Raw genomic sequence first — 22,901 nt, forward strand, 5'->3', positions numbered from 1 at the left:
AGCACAAAGGGGACGGCACAAGGAGACTGTGGGAGATGAGAGAACTGTGCCATGGAAGGAAGAGATCCTCAGTATTTCTGCCATCAAAACTTGGAGGAGGAAAGAAAAAGGGAATTCAAAACCCCAATCCCCACACTAAATTTGCACTTGTTCTCGCAGGCTGGCAGCCTAGAAGTTCGTAAACTCAGAAGTACCTTGTTCTGGAGTAAACTGTTCTGAAATAGTTTCCAATGGCTTCCCCCGAGTTTGCTTTGCTGGTGGCAGCCCTTCGGCTCCCATGCTGGCACGTGTATGAAGCTCTTTGAACAAGTTTTGACCTTCCTTTAGCCCCTCTGCCCATCAAGCCAGCTAATGACATGCTTCGTATTGCACAGAACACATACAATTGACAAGTTCATAGTGTTGTTTAAATATTAAACAGTCTAGACAGGCTTTTGAGTCTTACGCCGCTGTGAAAAGGCTCAGACCATGCCCATCTCTGAAACTGGGCTGCGGGATCATTTGCACAGTAAGACAGACAATAAGACTTGTATACATTGCCATGCAACAGAATAGACCCCAAACCGCCAGCCCTAAGTGGAAAGTTTATTTCTAAGCACAATATATGGAAAAAAACAAACCAACAAACCCCACAGATATAGAAAACGTTGTAGCAAATCCCTGGTCAAGTAGGACTTCATGTCTGTCACTATCCTGCACCTCACAGCCGCTTAAAATGTCATGCAATGGAGGAGAGGGCACTCGGGCGACAGCCTCCGCGTCCGCGCGAGGAGGTCTCCAGGGAGGAGAAGGCCGATGGGCTCCCGCTGTGATCCCACTGTAACCAGCAAAAAAGGGCAGCGCTGCTCACCCCCACCACACACCTCGGCACTACCGGCGGTAGACTCAGCGCTTCAACAGGCTTTACCAACGTGGATTCTCACAACACCCCTGTGAGGTAGGTACGTATTGTTATTCCCCCTTGGCGTGGAGGGGGGACTGAGCCAAACAGCCCAAGGCTACAGAGTCAGTGGCAGAGCTGGAGTGAGAGTATGCAGAGTCCTGTGTGCTCAGAGTACACCACTCTTTCACAGCAAGTTGTGCTTCTGACCTCGTAACATTTTATCTGTTAGCCAAATTAAAGGAATTTGACTTCTCCATGTTAAATGAGTGGAGGGCAGGGAGGGAAACGACATCATGGGTGACAGCTGTCCCTTCATCTGTGTATACTTCCCCCTTCCCAAAAACACTATTATTATTCATCCCTCGGAATGTGGACAGCTTCCAGAACAGGCAAAGGAGTGAGAGGCTGCTGTGTTTGCTTGCTTTGGCCAGGTTTCTCTCTACTGAAGCAGTTCTTGCAGAGATCATTCATTGCAACACCTTCCTTCTGGGGGATAGCTACTTTCAGAGATGACTGGAGCTGCACCTTCCCTCTCCCTCTGCCCGCCACCATCTCTCTTCTCCCCTCTGCCAAAAGCACTCTTTGGTAGATAGTAAATCTGGTCAGACAAAGATACAGTGGCCTCAGAAACCATGCTGTTTCACACTGGTCCTCAGTAAGCTGGCTTTCTCGGACGGTGTTCCACCTCCCACATTCTCTGCCAGAGAAGTAAGTACCTGTTCTGTTGCATTCTGATATTTAAAGGGACACTGTCAAGTAATCGAGGTGAAAAATACGACCTTGCCTTAAGCTGCTCACCTCCATCCCCAACGCTGCAGGATGGCTGCCATGCTCAAACACAGAGGCTGAAGTTTGACACCTTCTCCAGTCCAGAAACACCTGACCTGTGACAGCCTGGCTGCCAGAGGAGTTGGCAGCCCCCGTTTGCCCTCACAGAAGGTGTGAGAGGTGCTGGTACGATGATGGAGGGCAGCTGCTTTCAGCCATCGTGCAACGTTGCTTGGCACTGCTGCTAAATGGGTGCAGTTTGGCTGAAGACTTTATCTTGATTTTGGAGGGAGCTGGGTTCAGGCTTGAACACTATGGGGTCATTGTTTTGTGATAGCTGAGCTTTTGCTCCTGAAAATCCCAGCTAATCTCTGTATTTCTAGGGTTCTTGCTCTTATGCTTCCTCTGTGGCAGTTGCAAAATAACCCCATAGAGTTGGGACATACCCTCCATAGAATGAAGATAGTCAGCAGGAAATCAGAAATATGGATTTCCTCCTGTCACAGAAGAAAGGTGGGGAGGAGAAGGACAGGGATAGTGAAAGGAATGGGGTGAGTGGAGAGAACCATACATGCCCAAATGGAAAAGGACAAAATTGGTAGGGAAAGAAATTTTATTTTCAAGCTTGTAAGAGAATATTACAAACAATGGAGAGTAAAAAAAGCCCAAACCCTAAAAACTATTTAAAAAGTACTTGACAGTGTCCCTTTAATATCCACAAATGATTCAGCCATTGTGCATTGAAAGAGAATGTTCCTGAAGAGCAACCGATACCTTCGAGGATATATCCCAGAGAAGGAGACTTATTAGAAGTGCTACACAGTCAGTCAGCAACTGTGCTCCCTCTTCAGACTAACTCTCTTTTGGATGATTGAATGGAATAGACTCTGTAACAAACTAACAGACTGGATGTGAAAGGATCAGCCTACAAGACTGAGTGAGACTGTTGCAAATTGAGCAGCAGAGATACAGACACCAAAAAAAAAAAAGGTACATCTCCAATGCATGAGTGTCTGAATCAGCAAGGGAGCAGAAACCCACCAAAGATGGGTCAGCTTCTTGTGATTAGAGTAAAATAGAAGGAAATTAACCTGGAATGTCTGCATGGAAAATGATGTGTGTGGGTGGTAAGGTCTGGATGCTGGATTTGGGGTTATGAAGGCATGAATCACACCAGTACTTGTGCTTGAAACACCTGCGGAACGTTTGTACAAAATTTGCCAAAAATGCCTATACGTCAAATAAAGGTTATGGAGCACCCTCCCCCCTCCCAGTTCTACCCTCACAAACCCCTTGTCAGGAACATTATGAAAAAAACAGGCTTCTTGGTGAAATTTGGGTATGCCTGGATTTTGTTAAGATTTTCTTAGTGAGATGATTCAATCTGTCTTCTGTAAATCAATACTGAAAAATCCCCAGCCATTTCACTTCAGGTACCCCACAGTAAAACAAACAAGGCTCCAGTGACTCATGAAACAAAACAACTCATAGCCCTGGTTAATTGGAGTCTGGAAAATAAAACCACTCCAAATATTTCGTTCCCTTCCACGTTTTTATAAATCTCACACTACGTGTGTGTTTGTGTGCGCGTGCGTGTGTGTACGGGGGCTGTGCACAGAGCGTTACCTATTCCAGGTAATAGGATTTGTAAGACATGCTCAACCGTCTGTTCCTCTGCTTCCCCAGAACTCTGCCTACTCAGTTTGTAGTCTGTATTGCACTTGTTTTGTTGGTTTTTTTGTGATTTGTGTTGTTATTTTTTTCTCTTTTTTTTTCTTTTTTTTTTTTTTTTTTTAAACAGGCTGGAAAACATTAACCTCTTTAGCATGAGTGTGCAGCTCTCCCTCCACCTGCTTTTTTCCTTAGCTGGCCAGGTGCCGCCTCTTATATCTTGTGCAGTTACTGAAAAAAGAAAAGAAGAGAAGAAAAAAAGAAAAAATAAAAGGAAAGAGAAAGAAAAAGGCACACCATGCTCCTCTGCTTTATGAGTTCTTTGTCTCCTCCGCTTCGTGTTAAGGCCTCCTGAATTCCTCTGCTCAGACCGTCGTGACCCTCATGACGAGCTCTCTGTTACTACTAGACTGACTCCTCTGTTCGTGAGGCCTCAGGTGGCTGAGTATATGCAGGATGGTATAAGCACAGTGGTGGTCAGAGAGGGTGCCTGTGGCATGGCCGGCAGCCCGTGCCCCGCTGTCGGCTGGAGCGGAGTTAGTGGCTGTACCACCAGTGGAGGACGAGTGGGTGGTTTGGGAGGAGGGGCGCTGATTTGTCCTGGTCCCTGTTTTTTGCTCCTCCATGTCCTTTGTTTTGTCATAGTTCAGCACTTTCCACTGCTGATTGACCGCCTGCCACCGTTTAAAAATCCGGTAAACCGAGGGCCCTTCGTGTATTATTAGACCTGGAGGGAAGGGGGAAAGAAATAGACATAAAACACAAACAAAACTTTAGAAACAACCATAAACCTTCCCCAGCATTTCCCCCAGTTAGCTGGCTAGGGTTAGCTCTCCAGCCAGTGCTTTCTGAATGATAAATCCTGTATTTTAATTACCGACAGGCAGAGCACTGTCTGCTGGATCCGTTTTTCCCCTGAATTAAAGGGATTACGGTTTTATCTCAGCCATCGACAAACGGATCGTAAATGGAGCGCAGTGAGTTATGCTCTTACAGCAAAAGAGTATCTGTTTACCAACAAATGCCCAAGGTTTATCTCTCACTGGGCTAATTTTGCATGCTGCATAGGCATGATTCACTGGGCTCAGGCGTGTGTTTGGAGGGGGTGTAGCTGCAGCTGACGTGTCACTGACGGCTGCTGCACCAGCCCCGTGTGTGTGCACAGCCCGTGTCTCTCCCCACACACACAGCAGCAGAGCAGACACACATGTGGAGGCCAGAGGCAGCAACTGAGCAGAAAAAGAGGTTCTGTCTGTACCCATAAGTGGTTTGTTATCCAAGGTAAAGTTTTGCTCATCTGCAGAGCAGGTACCTCATCCAGCATCGTTGCCTCCTCTCAAGGGAGAGCTCAGCACGCTCGACAGAAAGGGCAGAGAAGCTCCCAGTGTGTGCAGAACATGCAGGCAGTGCCTGTGTCCTGCTGCCCACCTGTAGGCACAGGCTGATGTCTGGAGATGGCTCTGGGCTGTAGGACACAGCACTGCTAATGGTCTCTGTGTTTCTAAGAGAAGGAGCAGCTCAGGCCCCTCAGCAGCCCAGTAGTTAGCTCAATTCCCAGCTGTCTCCATCATCCTCCCCACCCTTGCATGAGGACTAAGGAATTAAATAATTTTAGCTGCTTGGATGATGACAGTACTTGAGTATTAAGCTCTGCTACTGTTACTGAAGTTGCCAGACCCTGGCTAGACCTTGTGGAAGCACTAGGTCTAGCAGTGGCTGCCCCACAGGTCTTCTCCCCCGAGGCTGGAGGAAGCTGCAACATCTCCTGTAGACTGGCTCAGCACTGTAATATACCTCACAAGCTTTGCTAGACAATGGGATTTATGTGGAATGAGGGGAGCCTGAGTGTCCCTGCTTTGCAGCCATCTGTCTTAGGAAAGTGCCTTTGTGTCCCATGTAACTGAAGCCAGACCATCAGGCAGGTCTGGGTGAGTTAGCACATGGATGGCTTCATTGTCCTTAATGATGAAGGCTTCACAATTCTGGGTCAGGATCAAGGTTATCAAAAACCTTTTGAATAAGAGTAGCTCTCTTGCCTTCCTGTTGCAAGCATAAAAATACAAGAACAAGATTCACAAGAATCAAACCCATGCCTAAACAAAGGGGTTGAATTCACCAACAATGTGTAGAGAGATAATGGGCACCCCAGAATAAAGTGGTTTACAGCTATCACTGATTAATCAGATGCTACAGCTTTACCCACCACCTACCTTTTCCAGACACTTCCAGCTTCTGATGACAGATAATTACTGGAGATAACCTGTACCACATCAGACCCCAAAATACCTGAAGGTCATCTTACCCTTAGGGCTAATCTCCCCACTACCCACTGACAGGATGCAGGCACTTGGTTTCTTAGGATCAGCATTTGATGTTAAAGAGATTAAATCCTTGCTTCAGTACAGATTGAGTTTCCAGCCCCCTGGTTCTAAGCATAACTAGGAGCCTGCTTCAGGGAATGAACTTGCATTCATTGAAATGGGATGCTGAGCCTGCTCACTGGCTGTAGAAGTAACTCCATTGGATAGCTTATATGCAGATCTGACTATTTTGGGACAGGGAATGGTGCAGGGCACCACAGTACGAGAGAGCTCTACCCTCTGGTTCCCACAGGCCACTGAGATTGCACACCCTGCAGTGCTGCTGGATTTTTATAACCAAACCCAGTGATGTCATAATAGCAAATGTGGGTTTCCCTTCCTGCTTTGAAACATGGCTGAGGATTCTGACGTGGTCTGATCAAAGCATCAACCATAAAAAGCAGGACTTAGGGAAAGCCTGCAGATCCAGCCAAGGAGACAGAGCTTTGAAGCATGCCTGAAGTGGATCAGCCCATGACAAGGGACATTAGACATACATTTAAATGAGCTGTCTGATCAGTAATGAATGAAATTCCACTCTGATCAGTGTTTCTCAGAGACCACTTTAAGCCTGGGATAAAAGAGCCAAAATCAAATGTTTTCTCTTTGGCTGTAGAACATTCTCCATAGAATCAAATCCATTCTACAAAGTATTAAACACCGAGCCACGATTGTAAATCTATTCTTAATTACCTTATCACAAATATTTAATGCGCAGCCTGATTCAAGAGGGCTGTTTATAAAATTCCTGTTTGTTTGCCTTCTAATTATAAATGTTTATGATCTTATGCAATTAACTGTGTGATGCTGATGGATGGGTTGCTGAGTCAATTGAGCAGCTGTTTTCTTAGATAGTTTTGGTTTCCAAATATTTATAAAAGTACAAAATAACCTCTTTTCATCTGTATTTACTGGGCTCTAAATTACTTATCGATTTCCCAGTGTCAAGCTCAGGAAGCTGTAAAATTAAGAAGGAACCAAGTGGAGGGGCATGGAAGTGGAAGTAACAGTGATTCATTCACAAGAGGAAGTGCCAAGGGTAAGCAAGAGTCCATCAGTTAATAGCAAGCTGCAGGATGCTTAATGCTCTCATTGAAACAAATCTTGTCTGCCTCAGATAAATTAGGATTGGAATTCTTACATTCAGCTCTGTGCATCTCTTAACAAGAACACCCCTCCCCTCAAGAATCATTCTTGTTGACTGAGGTGAAATGTTCAGTTTAAAGGCCAGAATTCAGTGGGAAGTCCTTTAGGAAGGACTGTATTCAACTGGAGGTGTCCATTTAGAAGCAGTTATTCCATAAGCCAAATCCTCTGTGTGAGTGTGTAAGATTGCAGGCTGGTGTGATCTTCTATCTTTGTGCAGTCCTCAACACAGAAATGTCTGTATCAGAGTTTCAGATGGATTCTGGGAGTGTCCTGGTCCTTTTCTACTTCTCCCCATTTTATCTCGCCCTCTTCTGATTCACAAAATCTGTTCTCGGTGGATCATCTGTGAAAACCATCCTCTTCAGAAGGACCATTTCTGTGACCTGTACACTTTTTAGTCTAGATCGTTGCCTCATTGCTCCATGAAATCCCTAGTTTGTAGTGTTGGTGAAGTGAAACTCCCATGGAATGTGGGCACTCATTATGTGTTGCTGTCGTTCCCATTTTCTCATGTAGAGACCTTGCTGGACCAGCATTAGATGAAATTCCTTGATCTGAAAGTTGTTGAAAGCTGGAATCTCTTGGGAATAGAGACAGAGATGCATTGCATGGGTGGGCTTGTAAGAAAACTCATCCAGAGAAAGGTCCTCAGCCCAAGGACCAGAAGAGCTGCTGGGAGAACAGTGGCAGAGTAACAAGGGAATTGTGTTTGTGTCTCTGGATGGGAAAGCAGGGATCAGCTGCTGTACCACCATCCTGTGAGACTGAGATTAACCCAGGGGGTTGTGAGCCTCCAATTTAAAGTAACTTTGGAGCAGCAGTCTCCCAGAAACAACGTTCAGTGAATTCCTGAATGTGGTCAGCCTCTGCCACTAAGTGATGTTTTCCCCAGAATTTTCAGCCTCCAATTACCCTTCCTCTTATTCCAACACTTGCCATGCATTTTCTTGAAAGAAACAGGAAAAGTTTTAGGGCAGGAACTGTTTCATCTGTTTGCCAGTAAAGAAAACCACCAAAACAGGGCTTCTGCTGACGGTGGGTGGCTCATCACCCCTGCACTGACACTGATATTGTCTACATGAGAATAAAATCACAGTCCATTCCAGCCAGTTGCCTTCTCAAAAAGGCCCTGTCCTGTCACCTCTTGTTTCCACCTTCAGCAGGACTTTGCTTTTTTGTTTTCCTTTTCAAATGCAATTTCATCTCAGCCAGACAGCTGCCATGCTTCAGCCTGCTTCTGTTGCTTTCATTATTGGGTGTCAGGGGAAGATTATGGCAGCTGTGATCAAAGCTTAATGTTTGCCTCCACAGCAGCCGTGACTCAGGCCAAGGTAAACCAAGCTTTCTGGGAGATAACACTTTATTTGCAGGGCTTTCTCCCTATTGACATCATTGCATACACAAACCCTTCCCTCCCTTTCTGTGAATTCTTTAATCTTTTGTGACAATCTCAAATTTTGGCACTTTTGTTTCCAAAGCTCCACCAGCTCAGCCCTCACTAATCTTTTTGCCTTAATCTTATCTTATTTGCTCCATGCTTAGTCATCTTTTATCTTGACCTAAGAACAGGAAAGTGGCTGATGATCAATCAGGAAAAGAAATACAGGCTTGGAAAGAGGTACATGCTATCTGGCATCCCTCACCATTGTGCCCAGGTCGGTTCCAGCTGAATATGACAAATTCTCTGAACAGCCTGGCATTCTTAGGTGCTCCTGTGGCTGATACTCAAGGCTGCAGAGGAAATGGGGAAGAGGGTGAACCTGTGCTCTTCAGGAAATGGGGAAGAGGGTGAACCAAGGAACAGGGAGAAGTAGTTTTGTATTTGAAAACAATGTCATGGCATCAATATGACTCTGTACTTGGGCTGGTTTGGAGGAGAGTTGTGAACCCCGGAGCTGACCAGGCTGGGAATGAGGTAATGTCTTTCTTCTCCTCAATCCTGCTCATCATCTCCAGAATCTTTTCATTTCATTTCCCTTTTTTCTGCAGGTGAACTCCCCAGCACGGTGCAGTCCCAGAGCAGAGAGGTGCAGAATCAGCACTGTAACACCCCACCTGCCTTTTGATTCCCTGCTGAAATAAACTGGTCTGTCACTGTCTTCAGCAGTGTGACTGGTCCAGCTTGTGTTTGGGATTCTGATTTCTCATTCCTAAGGGTAATGCTTTGCACTTCTTTATTCAATTACATCTTGTTGATTCCTCCAATTTAGCAAGATAATTTCAAATTTCAAATGCTGATCTGATCCTCCAAAGTGCTTTCAGCCTTTCCAAGCCTGGTGTCATGTGTGTATTTTATAACAGCAGATCCTATTTAATTATCTAAGTCATTAATAAAAATATTGAAGAGAGCAGAGTCCAAAAGACTCTCTACTTGAAATGTGTTTTCAGTTTACAGCACACCACTGATAACTACTGAGAAAGCAGTTTCTCCTTTGGCTGTACACCTGCATTATAGTAATTTAATCTAGAACATGTTTCTCTGGGAGGAGAGTCCAAAGGCAAAGCACCAAGAGCATTGCCCAAGCCACAGCATATTGAACTAACAGCTTTCTCCTTAGCCACTTTGCAATTACCCTTCCAAATTACATCTGGTTATACTCCTGTGCTCACCAATTGGTTGGCTAAAAAAGATTCAGTATCTTTCTATGAATCAGTTAAGCTGATTTGCCCTTCATTTCCTCAGTGCCTACCTTCATTATCTGATAGAGACTATGTTTAAAGTTAGGTACTCTGCTTGCATTTCCCCAGCTGCCTGGCACCTCCTGCATCCTCCTCAAGCTCCTGATGATGAAATGCTCATGGGTCAGCCACTGCTCCTGCAGCTGCCTCTGAAGTTCATTAGGACACGCTGACAAGGACAGAGCTAACTCATTTGAATATTTTTGAGGCTCTACTTTTCTGATTCTGCCCTGGGCTCCTTTCTCCTCATTAAAATTATTTTAGTTAAGTTTTGAGGACTGAAACAAAGGCAACATTTAACTATTTGGCTCTTTGTTATCAAATACTATTTGAGCTCTTAGACTTGCCTTGCTCTTAATTCACTTATGCTTATGGACCCAGTTATTTTTGCCTTTTGAATCTCTGGATGGTCATCTTGGGGCTCAACTCTGACAGCTCCCCATGCCTGTGTGATTTCTAGAGACTTTTCATTAGTTGAAGGTTATTCTCTCTGCCTTTTGTGTGATTGCAGCTTCTGATTTTGGGTCCTCAAAGAGTTCCTGGTGCAGCCTCTGTGCTCTCTTCCCACGCTTCTGAGCTTCCCCCTGCACAGGCACAGTTTGCTGCTGTGCCTTTAGTATCATCGCTTTTGGCAGCTGTGAGCTGTTCACAGCTCTTTTATCCTTCAGATTCTCTTCCCAAGAGACACTCGCTGCTCTGCTCCCCTGGGGCTGCTGCTGCTGCTTTTCTGGAGTCCATTATCCTCACATCTTACTTTTCTTCAGCTCTGGAATGCTTTCATTAAACAGTTGCTTCCCATACAAACTACTAATACATTCAAATTTTCAGGGAGTCTTTGCTTTCTGGGGAAATCGAATAGGAAGTATAGCTTCCTTCATAACTATCATCTCCACTCTCCAAAATTTAATTTTTGTCCCTAGAGCTGAACAGTCTTCCCTGCATACAGGATTAGTTCCTACTGGTTAGCCTGGAACATGTGGTGCTGTCTTTTAGAAATTTCTGGAAGCTGCAAGACACTGGACCAGTGATCAGGATTTCTCTAGTCCACAAGACTTTTAGCAAAGGTCTGCTCTGAATAATGCTGGACCTGTACTAGGAGGGTGTGCAAACTTAGCAATTGCCAGCATTTAATGAGATAAAGTATAAATTGAAAATGTATTCATAATGATTAGAGCTCAAGTGAATGCTTAACATCTGGAAAAATAATTAGCTGATTATAATCAGGCACTTTCTTATCAATCATTCTCAATGCACATTTTTTTAATGTTTAAAGAACTGATTATGTATGAGTCTAAACTGTTTTGGCTCAGCAGGACTGGAATGTTGCATGGCTGGACTCCTTTGAGTGCTGTTATCACTGGATGACATGGCCATCATGGATCCCATGGACCTGGGGAAGAAAAAACACTCCTTCTTCTGCAAAGTGCATTAATGGTAGTGAGTGTTTCACTGTCACACAGCTTTCCCAGCACTGGCATGCCATGCTTGGATCCCCTGGCCACAGGGCCATGATTCCAGCAAAACTGAAATTGAGCCCCTCAGAGATTGGTACCTCCACAGCCAGGGAAGGGCTCCCACCAGTGTGCACAGAGGAGCTGTTCCCAGTCTTTTATGGAGGTTTGGACTCTTCCATTTTGGGTCACTACAGCAAAAACAAGCTGGCCCACAACCTTCAAGTGCTGACTAACCAGAAAACCTTGTGTTTATTACATCTCATTTCTCCTTGTTCAAAGGCAGCTGTGCCTCAGAGCTTCCTCAGCCCCTTGTGGGCCAGGACCACTCCCCAAGTTCAGTGAGAGCCCTTCTCCTTCCCACTCCCTCCACCCCACCTGGCAGAGCCAGGGGAGCAGCAGATCCCACCTGGGCAGGTCATCATGCTGTGCCCCAAGCTCTCTAACACCCAGCCCAGAGTCAGCCCTGCCAGGTGGGACATGGATCCAGCGTGCTGCCACCTCAGGGAGTCCCCACAGCTGCTGCTCCACCAGGTGGGTGCTCCTGGGGCACAGTGTGGGGGGCTGGGGACAGGAGGCAGCTCTTCCATTACTGCTGGGAGTGCCTGGGGTGGCAGCTGGCAGCGTCCCTCCCCCAGGAAGGGACTGTGATTTTGCAGGATGAGGCTGAGCTACATGGCAAGAAACAATCTCCAGGCTGTGACACTCCAGCATGTCCTGAGTTCATGTGACACAAGCATGCAGCAGTGATTCCTGTGAGCACAGGATGCCACAGGTTCCTCCTGGAAGTGGGAGCTGTCCACCCCACAGACATGGCATTTGTAGCTGTGGGAAGAGGAAGGCTTCATTCAGCAGGATGAAATGAGTTGACAGGTAAGACTGCCTGTCATGGGGCTTGTGGAGCTCATGGGAGCTGGGGACAGGGTGTTGCAGGAGCATTTGGGGAGCTTTTATGGCTGCAAAGTAATGCATCTTCTCTGTGAGGCGCTGCCTCCATCCCAGGGCAGCCCTGCTCAGCCATGTTCCCCACAACACATGGGCAGAGCCCTGTAGGGCTGAGCTGGTGAGACCCAACATGAGGAAACACTGGCTAAATTAAGGAGTGAGAAGAGCTGTCCAATGGAAATGAAATTTCATTTTGTTCAGCACTCCCACACGGTTTGTGTGCAATGGGAAAATAACACCAGCTGTCCTGCAGAGATGTGACAGAGGAGCTGGGCTGACCCCTGGAGCTGCACACAGCAACACCATGGCCCTGGAGATGCCACAATACTTCCAGCTGTAAACATACAAACTACCAACCACAACTTTCTCCTCCTGCACTGCCCAGACCAGTACTTTTTTACCCCTTGACTCAAAACAGTGATAAAAACCACCCTAAAGCAAAACAAGAAATAACTGAAAATAGGTAAAATGAAACCCAAAGAAATTCTTGCTCAGGCAGTAGATAAAAGCATAAACTGAAGTACTGCCATAAAGTCAGCTGGCTGTGGACAGCTAGAGCAAAATGGGTGTTGTGCCCTGAAGGGCCCTTGTACTCCTGTATAGGGCATTATAAAGCAGAGGATTAAAGGGAAATCTGCAGTTATGCAGGCAGCAATAAATGAGACTGTTATTGGAAAAATCAACTAAATAAACAGAGATGGGAGCTCCACCAAGAGAACACCCCCTTCCTTCTGAATCATGCCTCTCCAGCACCATTCCCCACTTGTGTGTCTATCCATAACTGTGCCAGAACAGGAGGGACAGGGCTTGGAGGCAGTACTCGTAAACCCTCTTGCTCTCTTAAAGTTTCCCCTCCTTGCTTTGTAGCTAGGACTGGGTAGATCCTCTTGGAATATTTTTTTTCCTCTGAATTTAAAATGGATATAACAGCAACACCCTGCATCTTGAAAAGGCTTTGTTCAAGAGGTGAAAGACATTCATTGTGTGCATGACAGATACTGCAAGGTCTTTAAAAGAAGGGAGTAAATAATCATTTCAAGCTAGGTTGAATAGAGCACTGGTCTCTAGGTGATTTTATGGGTCTTTTCTACCTTCAGATTTCCAGACATTCCCTACAGAAGCTCATGGAGTTGAATACTTATGGTGAAAAGAGAAAAAGCACCTGACTTCCACTTCATTGTGTTTGCAGGATGGAAACCATTCCTCCACGTCTGGGTCCTGAACCTTCCTATGCCATAGCTAATGTCACTCTGCCCAAAGCACTGCCTGGGCAGTCATGTTGATCCCCAGACATCCCAGGGACACTCCTTTAAAAGGACAACACCACTGTGCTGTGCAGAGCTTGGGCATCTGCCTTCACATTTGCTTGGGGACCTGAAAAAGTCACATTGTTCCCCAGAATGGAAGAACACACGTGTATTTGCAGACAGGTTAAAATGTTTCATTTGGAATTGAATTTTTTAAAAATGTTGTATTCTAAATTCTGACACTGAATTTGAAACACTCAGCATGAGCAGTCATCTCTAAATGTTAAATCAAAATGCTTTGTTCAAGAATGATCAAAACATGACATTTGCTTATTGAATGTAGAACTAATGCCTCCCTCTCTGCTTTTATTAGCAAATGAAATTCTGTAAGGAAAAATGAGAATAGTTTCACAATTTTTTCATTTTCTAAGGGATGCAGGTCCTGTCTGAGCCCAATTCCTCCAGACTATTCCAGTCACCTACGTGCTTTATCACTAAGAGAAACACAAACCAATTAGGAGAGACACAAAGGTGAGTACAGACCACCCTTGCCATCCCCCAGGGTAATGTAGGGCACATGGGCTAAACTAAGGGACCTGAGATGCCTGTGATGTGACACATTGGCATGTGCATGGTGATTGCCTCTGCTGCCTCACTGGAGTGAGATGTGGGCATCTCTCCCCTCCAACATGCAGGAAGGCATCCCAAGGATGTCAGGCAGAAGGTGTTCATGCTGGTATTTGGCCAGCCTTTTGTTGGGATAAACATGTTCCTGGGACATGCCATGGTGCAGCCTATCCTGTGCTGCTTTGTCCTTCACAGCCATGACAGAAAATACCAACAGGATTTCTGTGAGACCTCCCAAAGCCTTTCACCTTGGGTGCTGCAGCCTCTCTCTGCTCCCCGATGATGTCGCCACAGGTCTCACCCCACCTTCTCCCCTGCAAAGGTCTTCTCCTCTCCCACTGAGGCACTGTTCAATATTAACAAAGGTGGTAGAAGCCAAAAGGACAAGGGTCTGTTATTTCTGATCTGTTACTAGCTAGAATCTCTAAGAAGGCAAAACACATTCCTTCCTTCTCTGCACATACAAGGGTCTTCCACCAGAGCTGAAGGCTGCAATATCCAGATGAGTGAATGCTGACAGAGGCTGAGGGGCAGAAAAGAGTTTACCTGCACCTATGGTATCTTCCAGTGCTGAGCTCACAGGTATGACAGCAGTGAATGGAAGTGAGCATGGCTAAACCTGCAGCAAAGGTTTAGAGAGCCTTGGAGAACACAGAAAGGCTCTTTGTGTGGCTGCGGCTGAGCAGAGTGAATTGTCCCACCTGGCATAGTATGGATATTGTGGAACCAGCTCTGCCATGGGACACAGGGGCTCAGGCTGTGGCTGTCATTCATGGGTAATGGTGCAGGAAGAAAAGCACTGCTTCAGGGAGTAACTTTCAGGAAGAATTAACTTTAGCAACTTAGCCCATAGGCTTGTTTGCAATGTTCTTCATTACAGCCTGTTGCATCTGGATTGAAAGACGGCTGTGCTAGTAGGCAGCCATCAATCAGTCTCTACAAGGTGATCCCAGAGCTTGATTAATGTGTCTTCATATTAATCTCTTCTTACCTCTGCTTCTGGCACCTCACTGAGCTGGGGACAAACCTCATCCACTGTATATGATGGGTGACCCCGCTGTGGTCTCATCTTTGACCATGGAGTTGAATTCTCTTGCAACAGCCACAACAGCCTGCCGTGGGCCACAGCATCCACCTCCAGGAGTGAAGTGTCTGTGGGGATGCAGGCTGTAGTAGGAGGAGTGATGGGACAGAAGGCATTTGGAAAAACACAGCCTGGCACAGAACTGAGGACTTTTTTCATCCCTTACTAGACAGCACAATTTGTGCAGCTGGCATGGGAGATCCTACCAGCTGCCTACAAGGGAATTTCCTGCCACAGTGTAGAGGTTGTGACAGGCAGGTGAGCGCTGCTGCCTCTGCCCACGTATGGAAACTTAACTGGGGACACCAGGCACGTGATTTTGTCAAGGAGTTTAGTGACAGTAAGGCACCATTCTGATTGTAAGGTATCACACTTGAAAGCACAAGATGCAGTTCACAAGGCGAAAGAATTTCTTTTTTCCCTCAAAAAAAGTTAATTGTGTTGCCCTCATTAAACACCAAACACAATGATTCACTGGAGCAGAGAGCACCATATGGTTATTCACAATAAATCTCTGGAGCCCTGCTGCAACAGTGGGACCCTGCTGGAGATGGATGTGGGGAAGGAGTGTGGAGCTGAAGGAACACATGTGAAAGCCCAGGTGCTGCTCAGGTTGCACTGGAAGCCAAGTTCCTTCCCTGCAAAGAGGGAGAGGGTTCAGAGCCAGGTCTAAACCTGTGTCTCTTAGCTCAGCAGTGATGTTCTGGCTCTGTGGAGAGAAGCTGGAGCTGTGCTGGAGTCCCGTGGGCACACAGAGCCCCTGCAGCCCTGCCCACTGCTGGGAGAACACAATGCACACGTGCCAGCTGCCCCTGTGCTCTCTTATGGAACAATCAATGCAACAGTGGATAAAAATAGGTCCCTTCTTTCAGGGCAGAAGGGTGGCTTGTCTCGATTTTGCCGAGCATCCGCTGTTCCTGGATAACAGCCAAGGAGTCAGTGGCCAGATCAGCTTTGCAGCGTCGCTTCTCCTGATGCTGGCCCAGCTACAGGGCCCACAATGATGGCTCCCCAGGAGGGACCCTGCCCAGCTGGACTGAGAGCCCCATAACATGCCCTGGGGGGACTCTTCCTGTCTACACAGCCTCTGTACAGCTGATAGATCAATGATGTGCTCAGTGGTTCTTAAAGCACGCACACTGTGGCTGAATGTGTCCAACCAGAGTTCATGGTGAAGAAAAGGTGACTTTGCTGCCTAGCTTTATCCCAGCTGCCTGCTCTGAAGGTAGGAGCTGGATCTGGCCACTCCTATTAGCTCCTGACAGCTCCAGTTTACATGCAAATTGGGTAAGAAGTGCATGAAGAGCATGGCAAGCAGTGCATCAAGCTGAAAGACACAGAAGACCTCTGTATATTCTCACAGATCTCTTCCAGGTATGCCAAAGCCACACACATTTGCTGTGTGGGCTGCTGTCAGGTCTCTCCTTCAAAGACATTTGCTGAACTTCTCTGCCTTGTCCTCTGCCTTTAGGGTGTCATTGAGCCAACATGTGGGTTTGGTGCTTCCACAAAACTGATTTGCTACCATGGTAGCAATTCTTCCAGCTTTGTACCTTGGGGGACTGTGTGGACCTGAATGAAAACATCTGCTTCCCTTTTGAGAATGGGACTGATACAGATGAAGACCAAGACCCTGAAGACACTTCATTTCTCAGTTTCTTTTTATTTCGTTGTGACTTTGACTCCTAAATCCTTTGAATGCTGAAGGCCCAAGTGACCTGGCTACATAGCACCCTGAGGCTACCTCAGCCCAGCATTTTCTCTGTAAGGTAAAGCTCATTTAGAACAAAACCCCATTAGTCTTGGCAGGAAGCTTGAATTGTCACTGTTTCAAGGAAGCTCCATTAATTACTGTTCCCACTGCACTATGAAAGATCAAATGCTGTGGATCGGTTTTAATTGGCTATTGATTTCTTATGTTATTACCTATGGTTGTGCTGAGATGCTGTCAGACATACTGGATGCTTTTGATTATTCTTTCTGGCAGCTGGGATTAAAAACAGCAGGCAGACATTTCCTGATCTGTAATGGATTGCCATGGCGTGCCAACAAGACTCGTTGGCTGGATGAATGGTCCTGCTCTGCCCATCTTGTGCTGCTGAGGTGCAGTGCTGTTTTGAAGGCAAATACCATCAGGGGCCAGCCAGGGAAAGCGTGGGAAAAACTTTAAAAAGCACGAGGATTTAGTGCTTGGAGAAATGCACTGCTGTCAGCACCAAGGCAGGGTGAGCCAGGGAGCAGAGACTTGGGCACAGACAAAGCAGAAGTGCCCATCAGTCAGTGATCCAAGGAGAGGCAGACCAGATTAATTTTGCATTGCTGGGGATAAGCCCCCAGCATGCCAGCCTCAGGGACAGCCCTGTGATCCCAAGCAGGCCAGCACACACAAACCCTATCACCACAGCCCTGTGCACACAGCCTGCTAATGGCCCTCCTGGGACATGCTTCTCCCTCAGAGCCCATCTGGGGATGCCTGAACCCACTCTGTGACGTGCTCTCATTAGCTGGCAGAGTTCCTTCTTGTTTAACAGGAGATGCTTTCCTGTCCTCCTGACCCCAAATGACACCTTATTCTACAAATGTCGACTTCCCCTAATTGCACCTTGACAGAGAGAGAGGCAAACCACTCCTTTCCTCTCCAAGGACTGTGATTTAATTAACAGGCAGGTATCTCTCAGGATTTCGAGGCCAGCTCTAAGCTGCTACTCTCTCTGCTCAGTACCTGAGGCCTGTGAAGGCTCATGCCATTTGTCTGTGCATTTCGATATCGGCATTTTTGCTAATCTCACTATGCGAGAGATTTACCTCTTGGATTTACCTCTCATGGACCATGGAGAGAGCAGTTAATCAAATGAACAGTCCCTATCTCACTTCTCATTCCCTTCCTGGTTCCTGATCTCAGATGTCTGTGTTGTAGATGACTTCATAGCAGAGCTGTACCTATGCTGGCACCATCAACAGTTTCTAGTTTAATCCAACTCTCATATCTGTCCCACAGACATGACCAGAGATAGCACAGATGAAAGAGAGATCAGAATCAAAGACATCGAGGCTGGCTGGATATCAAGAAGCATTTAATTTGTTCCTCCTTCACAAACTGGGATCATCTCTCTGCAACCTGTTCTTGACATGTTTTCTAACAGGTTCTTAAATAAAATCCAGTACTGGAGGTTCCCACAAATCCCAAGCAATCTTTTCCAGTGCTTCTTGCCCTTCTGTTAGATGTCTGAGAGCAAGGGGCAGAACAGTGTTAAAAGCCCATCTTGCACATCTTGCCCAGAAGGACAGAGATTCTGGTGCTTGGGGCCATACCACCTGTCCCACTGATCACGAGGAGCAGACTGGTTTTACTTTGGTTGTGGTTTTTGTTTTCATCACGGGTGAAGAGGTAGATAATGGTTCCTGTCCCTCCCAACTGTTTTTGTGGGGCATGCTAGATCTAGAAAAGTCCAAAGAAAACTAGTATATTACTGAAGGTTTAGTGACTGAGGGTGAAATCCAGACCCCTGGATTTTGTTCCACAGATCAATGGTCTCTGAGTAAACAGTCATATTTTGAGAGCTCAGCTTGGAGATGATCTGACCATTTCAGAACATATGAGGATAACAACAACCAAATAATGTGCTGAGGGAGCTGTATGAAGCAAGGAAGCACTTATGCCCTCACCTTTGACTCCACACTGGAAAAGATCAGTGCTGCCATGGGATTGTCCATACAAATTGCCACAGATATCTCTATCTTGGCAAATTGCTACCAAAATCCCTTACTGACCAGGTAGAGAGGAGATCACACAAAACAGCTGGGCAGTTGCTGGCTGCCTGTCTGATTTTATTCACACCTCTGCAGAGTTGGTGACTCTCCATTTGAGACTCCACAGTGCCAGAGGAAGTGTCCTGCTGAGCATCTTCAGTGACAGCGTGTATGAACCTGCCTCCAGGACAAGAATCACTGGCTACCCAATGGATGTGAGACATCTAGGTATAACATAAGTGCAAACTGGCAGGAACTACAGGGGAGCTCTATTTCAGCACACCTGCTCTTCAGTAAGTACTTTGTCTTTCAAACCTCTGCTTCTCTGCTAGGGAAAGAAAAACTTGGCGCTCAAGCTGGAGGAAGAAACAACTGGAATTTATGCAATTACTGTAGGACCTATGGTATCACATTGTGCTAGCTAAGGCTGCCCAACCTGTTACAAAATAAATGTACAGACAGCATCTTACATTAGCTGGAAAAACCAAGTGTGGTAGAACTGAGTGCACCTAATGTCCTGCCTTTTCCCCATGACTGAGCATTTCTTAGTTCCTAAATCTTTCCTACCCACCCACAGGCTAGGTAACAAAAGAGGAAAAGGGCTCTGCTGCAGAGGAGGAGACACTGAATTGCACAGACAACACTCCAGTATTTCAAGTTCCATTTCCACTGTAATTATCCATGAGAGGTTTTATCCTAAACTTGCAGAAGTTGAACTAAAACCCAGGGACGAATAACAAGAGGCTTAGGGCCATGCTGGCAGTCAGAAGCAGAACTTTCTATCTCCAGAGCTGCCTTTGACTATTTGTCAAAAGGCCCTGCATGAGGCAGTAAGGTTTGGAAGAAGGATAACGAGAGGGAGAAAAGCTGTTCCACAGTGAGGAACTCACTTCAAGCCTTCTAGGGAGACACTGCTGCACCCATCACAAAGTTATAGTGAATGAGGAATTCACCTCAGTTGCAGTGTTCATAGAATGGTTTGGGTTGGAAGGGACCTTAAAGATCATCTTGTTCCAAGCTGCCTTGGCCAGGGACACCTCCTACTACTCCAGGTTGCTTAGAGCCCCTGTCCAATGTGGCCTTGAACATTTCCAGGGATTGGGGACCCACAACTTCTCTGAGCAACCTCCTCCAGTGCATCACCACCCTCACAGTAAAGTATTTCTTGCTAATATCTAACCTTATTCTCTTTCAAATTGAAGCCATGACCCGTGTTCCATCACTACATGCCCCTGCCCTAAGTCCCTCTCCAGCTCTCTTGTAGGCTCCTTGACATACTGGAAAGCTGTATCCCCAGACCCTCCTCTTCTCCAGGCAGAACAACCCCAACACTCTCAGCTTGTGTTCATAGGAAAGAATTCCCTGTGATCAGTCCCTTCCCCTGGCCTGACCTGGCCTTGCCCCTCAGTGGGACAGAGCAGCCTTTTGGCCAGTGCTAGCGCACGCCCTGAAATCTGCAGGGCTGAGGAGAAGTCACTCAGAAAAGAGAGATGATCACATCAACTGCTGAAGATCTCATCTGTCACTGAGTTTGAACTGGGCAGAAGAGGAGGAGGAGGGGAGGAGAGTGAACACTCTCTCAGCTAGTACTGCTCAGAACTTATTTTCTCTCCACCGCTGAGCTGGCAGCAACAGCAGCAGCAGCACCAACAGCTGGGATTTCAAAGAGCAAGTTTTACACTGCAGGGTGGCAGGGGCAGAGGGCTGGCAGCATCACACATGAGCTTTTCTACAGGAATGGAGACAGAGCTCACGTGCTCCAGAACATCCCCTGTCCCTGATGAGCATGGGTGGGCTGCCTGGCAGCACGGGCAGACGTGCTGCACACAGCCCAAGTGGAGCAGCTCTGGGCAAGAGAACCCACGTACAGACATGTTAACTCACTGCATCTGTAATGCTTCCCACTGCCTTTTGAGTTTGTGGGAAAGCCAGCATGCCTGGCACCCCGGGACTGCCAGCTGTGCAGGGAGGAACAGGAGATAAGGGGATGCCCCAAGTCACGACTCTGAAACGTTCCTGGGAATGGGATGTAAGCTCCCAGCTTAGGGCATTATGCTTAATTGCGACATCAGTGGAGATGCAAATAAACTTATTTTTCCCCCACAGAAGGTGGGAAAGAGAAATAGAGGCCAAATCCTTGGAAAAAATTAACAAAAACAAACAAAAGAACCTAAAATCTGATCTGTCTGCTCAGTTTCCCTTCAGTTCAAGGTTGGCATGGTTTGTTCTCTGCTATGTGGGAAGATCTGCCTCCTATTAACAGATGAGCTAATCAGTTCCCCTCAGCTCTTGAAGCTTTATCAAAGCCAGTTAATCATGTTACTGATGTCTGCCCAGCTCAGAGCTCTCTACTTCTGTCCCCTGCCAACAAGGCAACCCATGTGCACACCACACATGCACTGGGAAATTTTTTTTCCACTTTAAATTATTCCAGCAAGAGAACATAGCCTGTTGTGCCTATTGTGCCAACATATGGGTGCTACCCATCTCTCTTCAACACACTTTGTTCCTGGGGAAATGTGGTAGGTCCACCAGCATCACATGAAGAAGCAGGATGATCTCTACAGGCCAAGCTCACATCTCATTGCTAGCACAGTGGTGGCAACAGTGGGAGGAATTGGTCTTGGCAGCCCCAAGTCCTGTGCTGGAAGGCTGCTGAGGCCAAGAGCCATTTGAACCTGGACACCAGGGTGTGCAGTCCAGAATTCTATCCCTGCCACTGGGTCTGTTTTACTTCTGCACCCAAATTCCACAAGTTGCTGCTCTGTCCTGCTTCTCCTGAGGGCTGGAATGGGGGCTGTTCTTCCCTCTGGAATGGTTCTATCCACACATACACATATCCATCAAGTCAAGAAGACTGCTTTTTCCCACTGAGTTTGAGAGGGCTTCTTCTAACTTCTTAACAGTGATGCCAGGACCCAGACATGAAGAGGTCTCTGGTTCCCTTTTTGCTTCCTGTCAGGGTCACTTGAACTGACAAGTTATCTTGTGGCCTCTGCTTGGGAGGACACTGCTCAGGGGCACATTTGGAGGTGGCTGCTGCTCACCAGAGTGTTTCAGGAGCTGCTGCAGGTATTGGCAGCTATGTCACTCCATCCTGCAGACCTGCACAGGTCCCAGGGAGACTTTCCTGGGGTCAGGCTGACAGCAGCTGCTGTGCTCTCCAGGCTTGTGCAGCGTGAGTCAGCTGCATCCTCAAAGAGCTGCTCTGTACCAGAAACCTGACAAGGACCCCAGGCTGGCCCGTGACCTGGTTTGGACTTGCAGCTCCAAGGTGGGTCAAAGAAGGGGAAGCCACTCCTGCCTGGCAGAGAGACTGGGGCTATACCACCTGTCCCACTGATCATGAGGAGCAGACCGGGCTGGAGAGCCAAGGAGCTGCGTGTGGAGAGACCCTTCCACGCCTGGTGTGGGGCAATCCCTAAATCAGCTATTCCAGGATTAGCTTTATTCTCTAAAGCCTGACACTCCCCAGCCTCCCCTAGACCTCCCCACCCACTTCTTGCTCTGAAGAGACATCTGCTTCTCTCTGGTGTTTTTGCCGGTCCCTCTGCCACCCCAGCCAAGGAAACACTCTGGGGCTGCCCAGATGAGCTGAGAGAACAGTGAAAAATGGGCCATAAAAGCAAAGAGGAGGAAAAGCTGTGGGACTCAGTCCAAGCCAAACTGTACAGGCTGGCTCTCCAGGCCATGTCCCACTCCTCTCCAGGGGTGAGTGAGCGGGTGGCACGGTGTGAGGTACAGTCACCCACCTATACAGACAATGTCCATGAAGCCGTACATTCCATAGCAGATCTGGAAGAGCAGGTCCTGGCGCTGCCACTTGGCTGAAGGACTGAAGGTTGACCAGATGAGCCACGAGATACTGGCGATGAGGAAGAGGGAACCCAGGATGGCCGCTGCTATCTGAACCTTCTCAATGACCGTCAGAGAGATGGCCTGCCACTGTACAGGGAGGGCACAAGAAGGAGGAGGGAGGACAAAAGAGAAGAATTAGTTACTTGGAGCACATTACTGTTTTACACCACTGTGGTGGCTTTGGAGATCTCAAAAAGCACCTCTGGGCATAGGTGCTTTTACCCCATCCATATCTGGGATGGAGTATGGCAGTTGTTCAACAGTGCATGGCCTTGGGTTTCTTGGCAGCACTACTAAAGAGGCAATGGAAAGGAGTCCTGCATCTCACCAGGAAAGCACAGCAACCTGAGTGAGGCAGGATGGATGAAGGCAAGACACCAAAAATAACATGCCCATAACAGTAGATCTGCGATGGCCATCACAAACCGT

The 22,901-nt window shown here is 47.1% G+C and overlaps 1 protein-coding gene across 2 annotated transcripts in view; it reads right to left on the minus strand.

The window, feature by feature from the left end:
• Positions 1-569: 569 nt before the first annotated feature.
• MARCHF4 (membrane associated ring-CH-type finger 4) overlaps positions 570-22,901 on the minus strand; it is a 98,303-nt gene continuing 75,971 nt past the window's right edge. For both annotated transcript variants that reach the window (XM_063161856.1, XM_063161857.1), the window contains exons 3-4: positions 22,367-22,559; positions 570-4,049 (exon numbers count right to left, since the gene is read on the minus strand). In XM_063161856.1, coding sequence (XP_063017926.1) covers positions 3,688-4,049; positions 22,367-22,559 — 555 coding nt within the window. In that variant the 3' untranslated portion in view covers positions 570-3,687. The remainder of the gene's footprint in view (positions 4,050-22,366; positions 22,560-22,901) is intronic.

This window comes from Melospiza melodia, chromosome 8 (genome assembly GCF_035770615.1).
Source record: "Melospiza melodia melodia isolate bMelMel2 chromosome 8, bMelMel2.pri, whole genome shotgun sequence".
Classification (NCBI taxonomy): Eukaryota; Metazoa; Chordata; class Aves; order Passeriformes; family Passerellidae; genus Melospiza; species Melospiza melodia.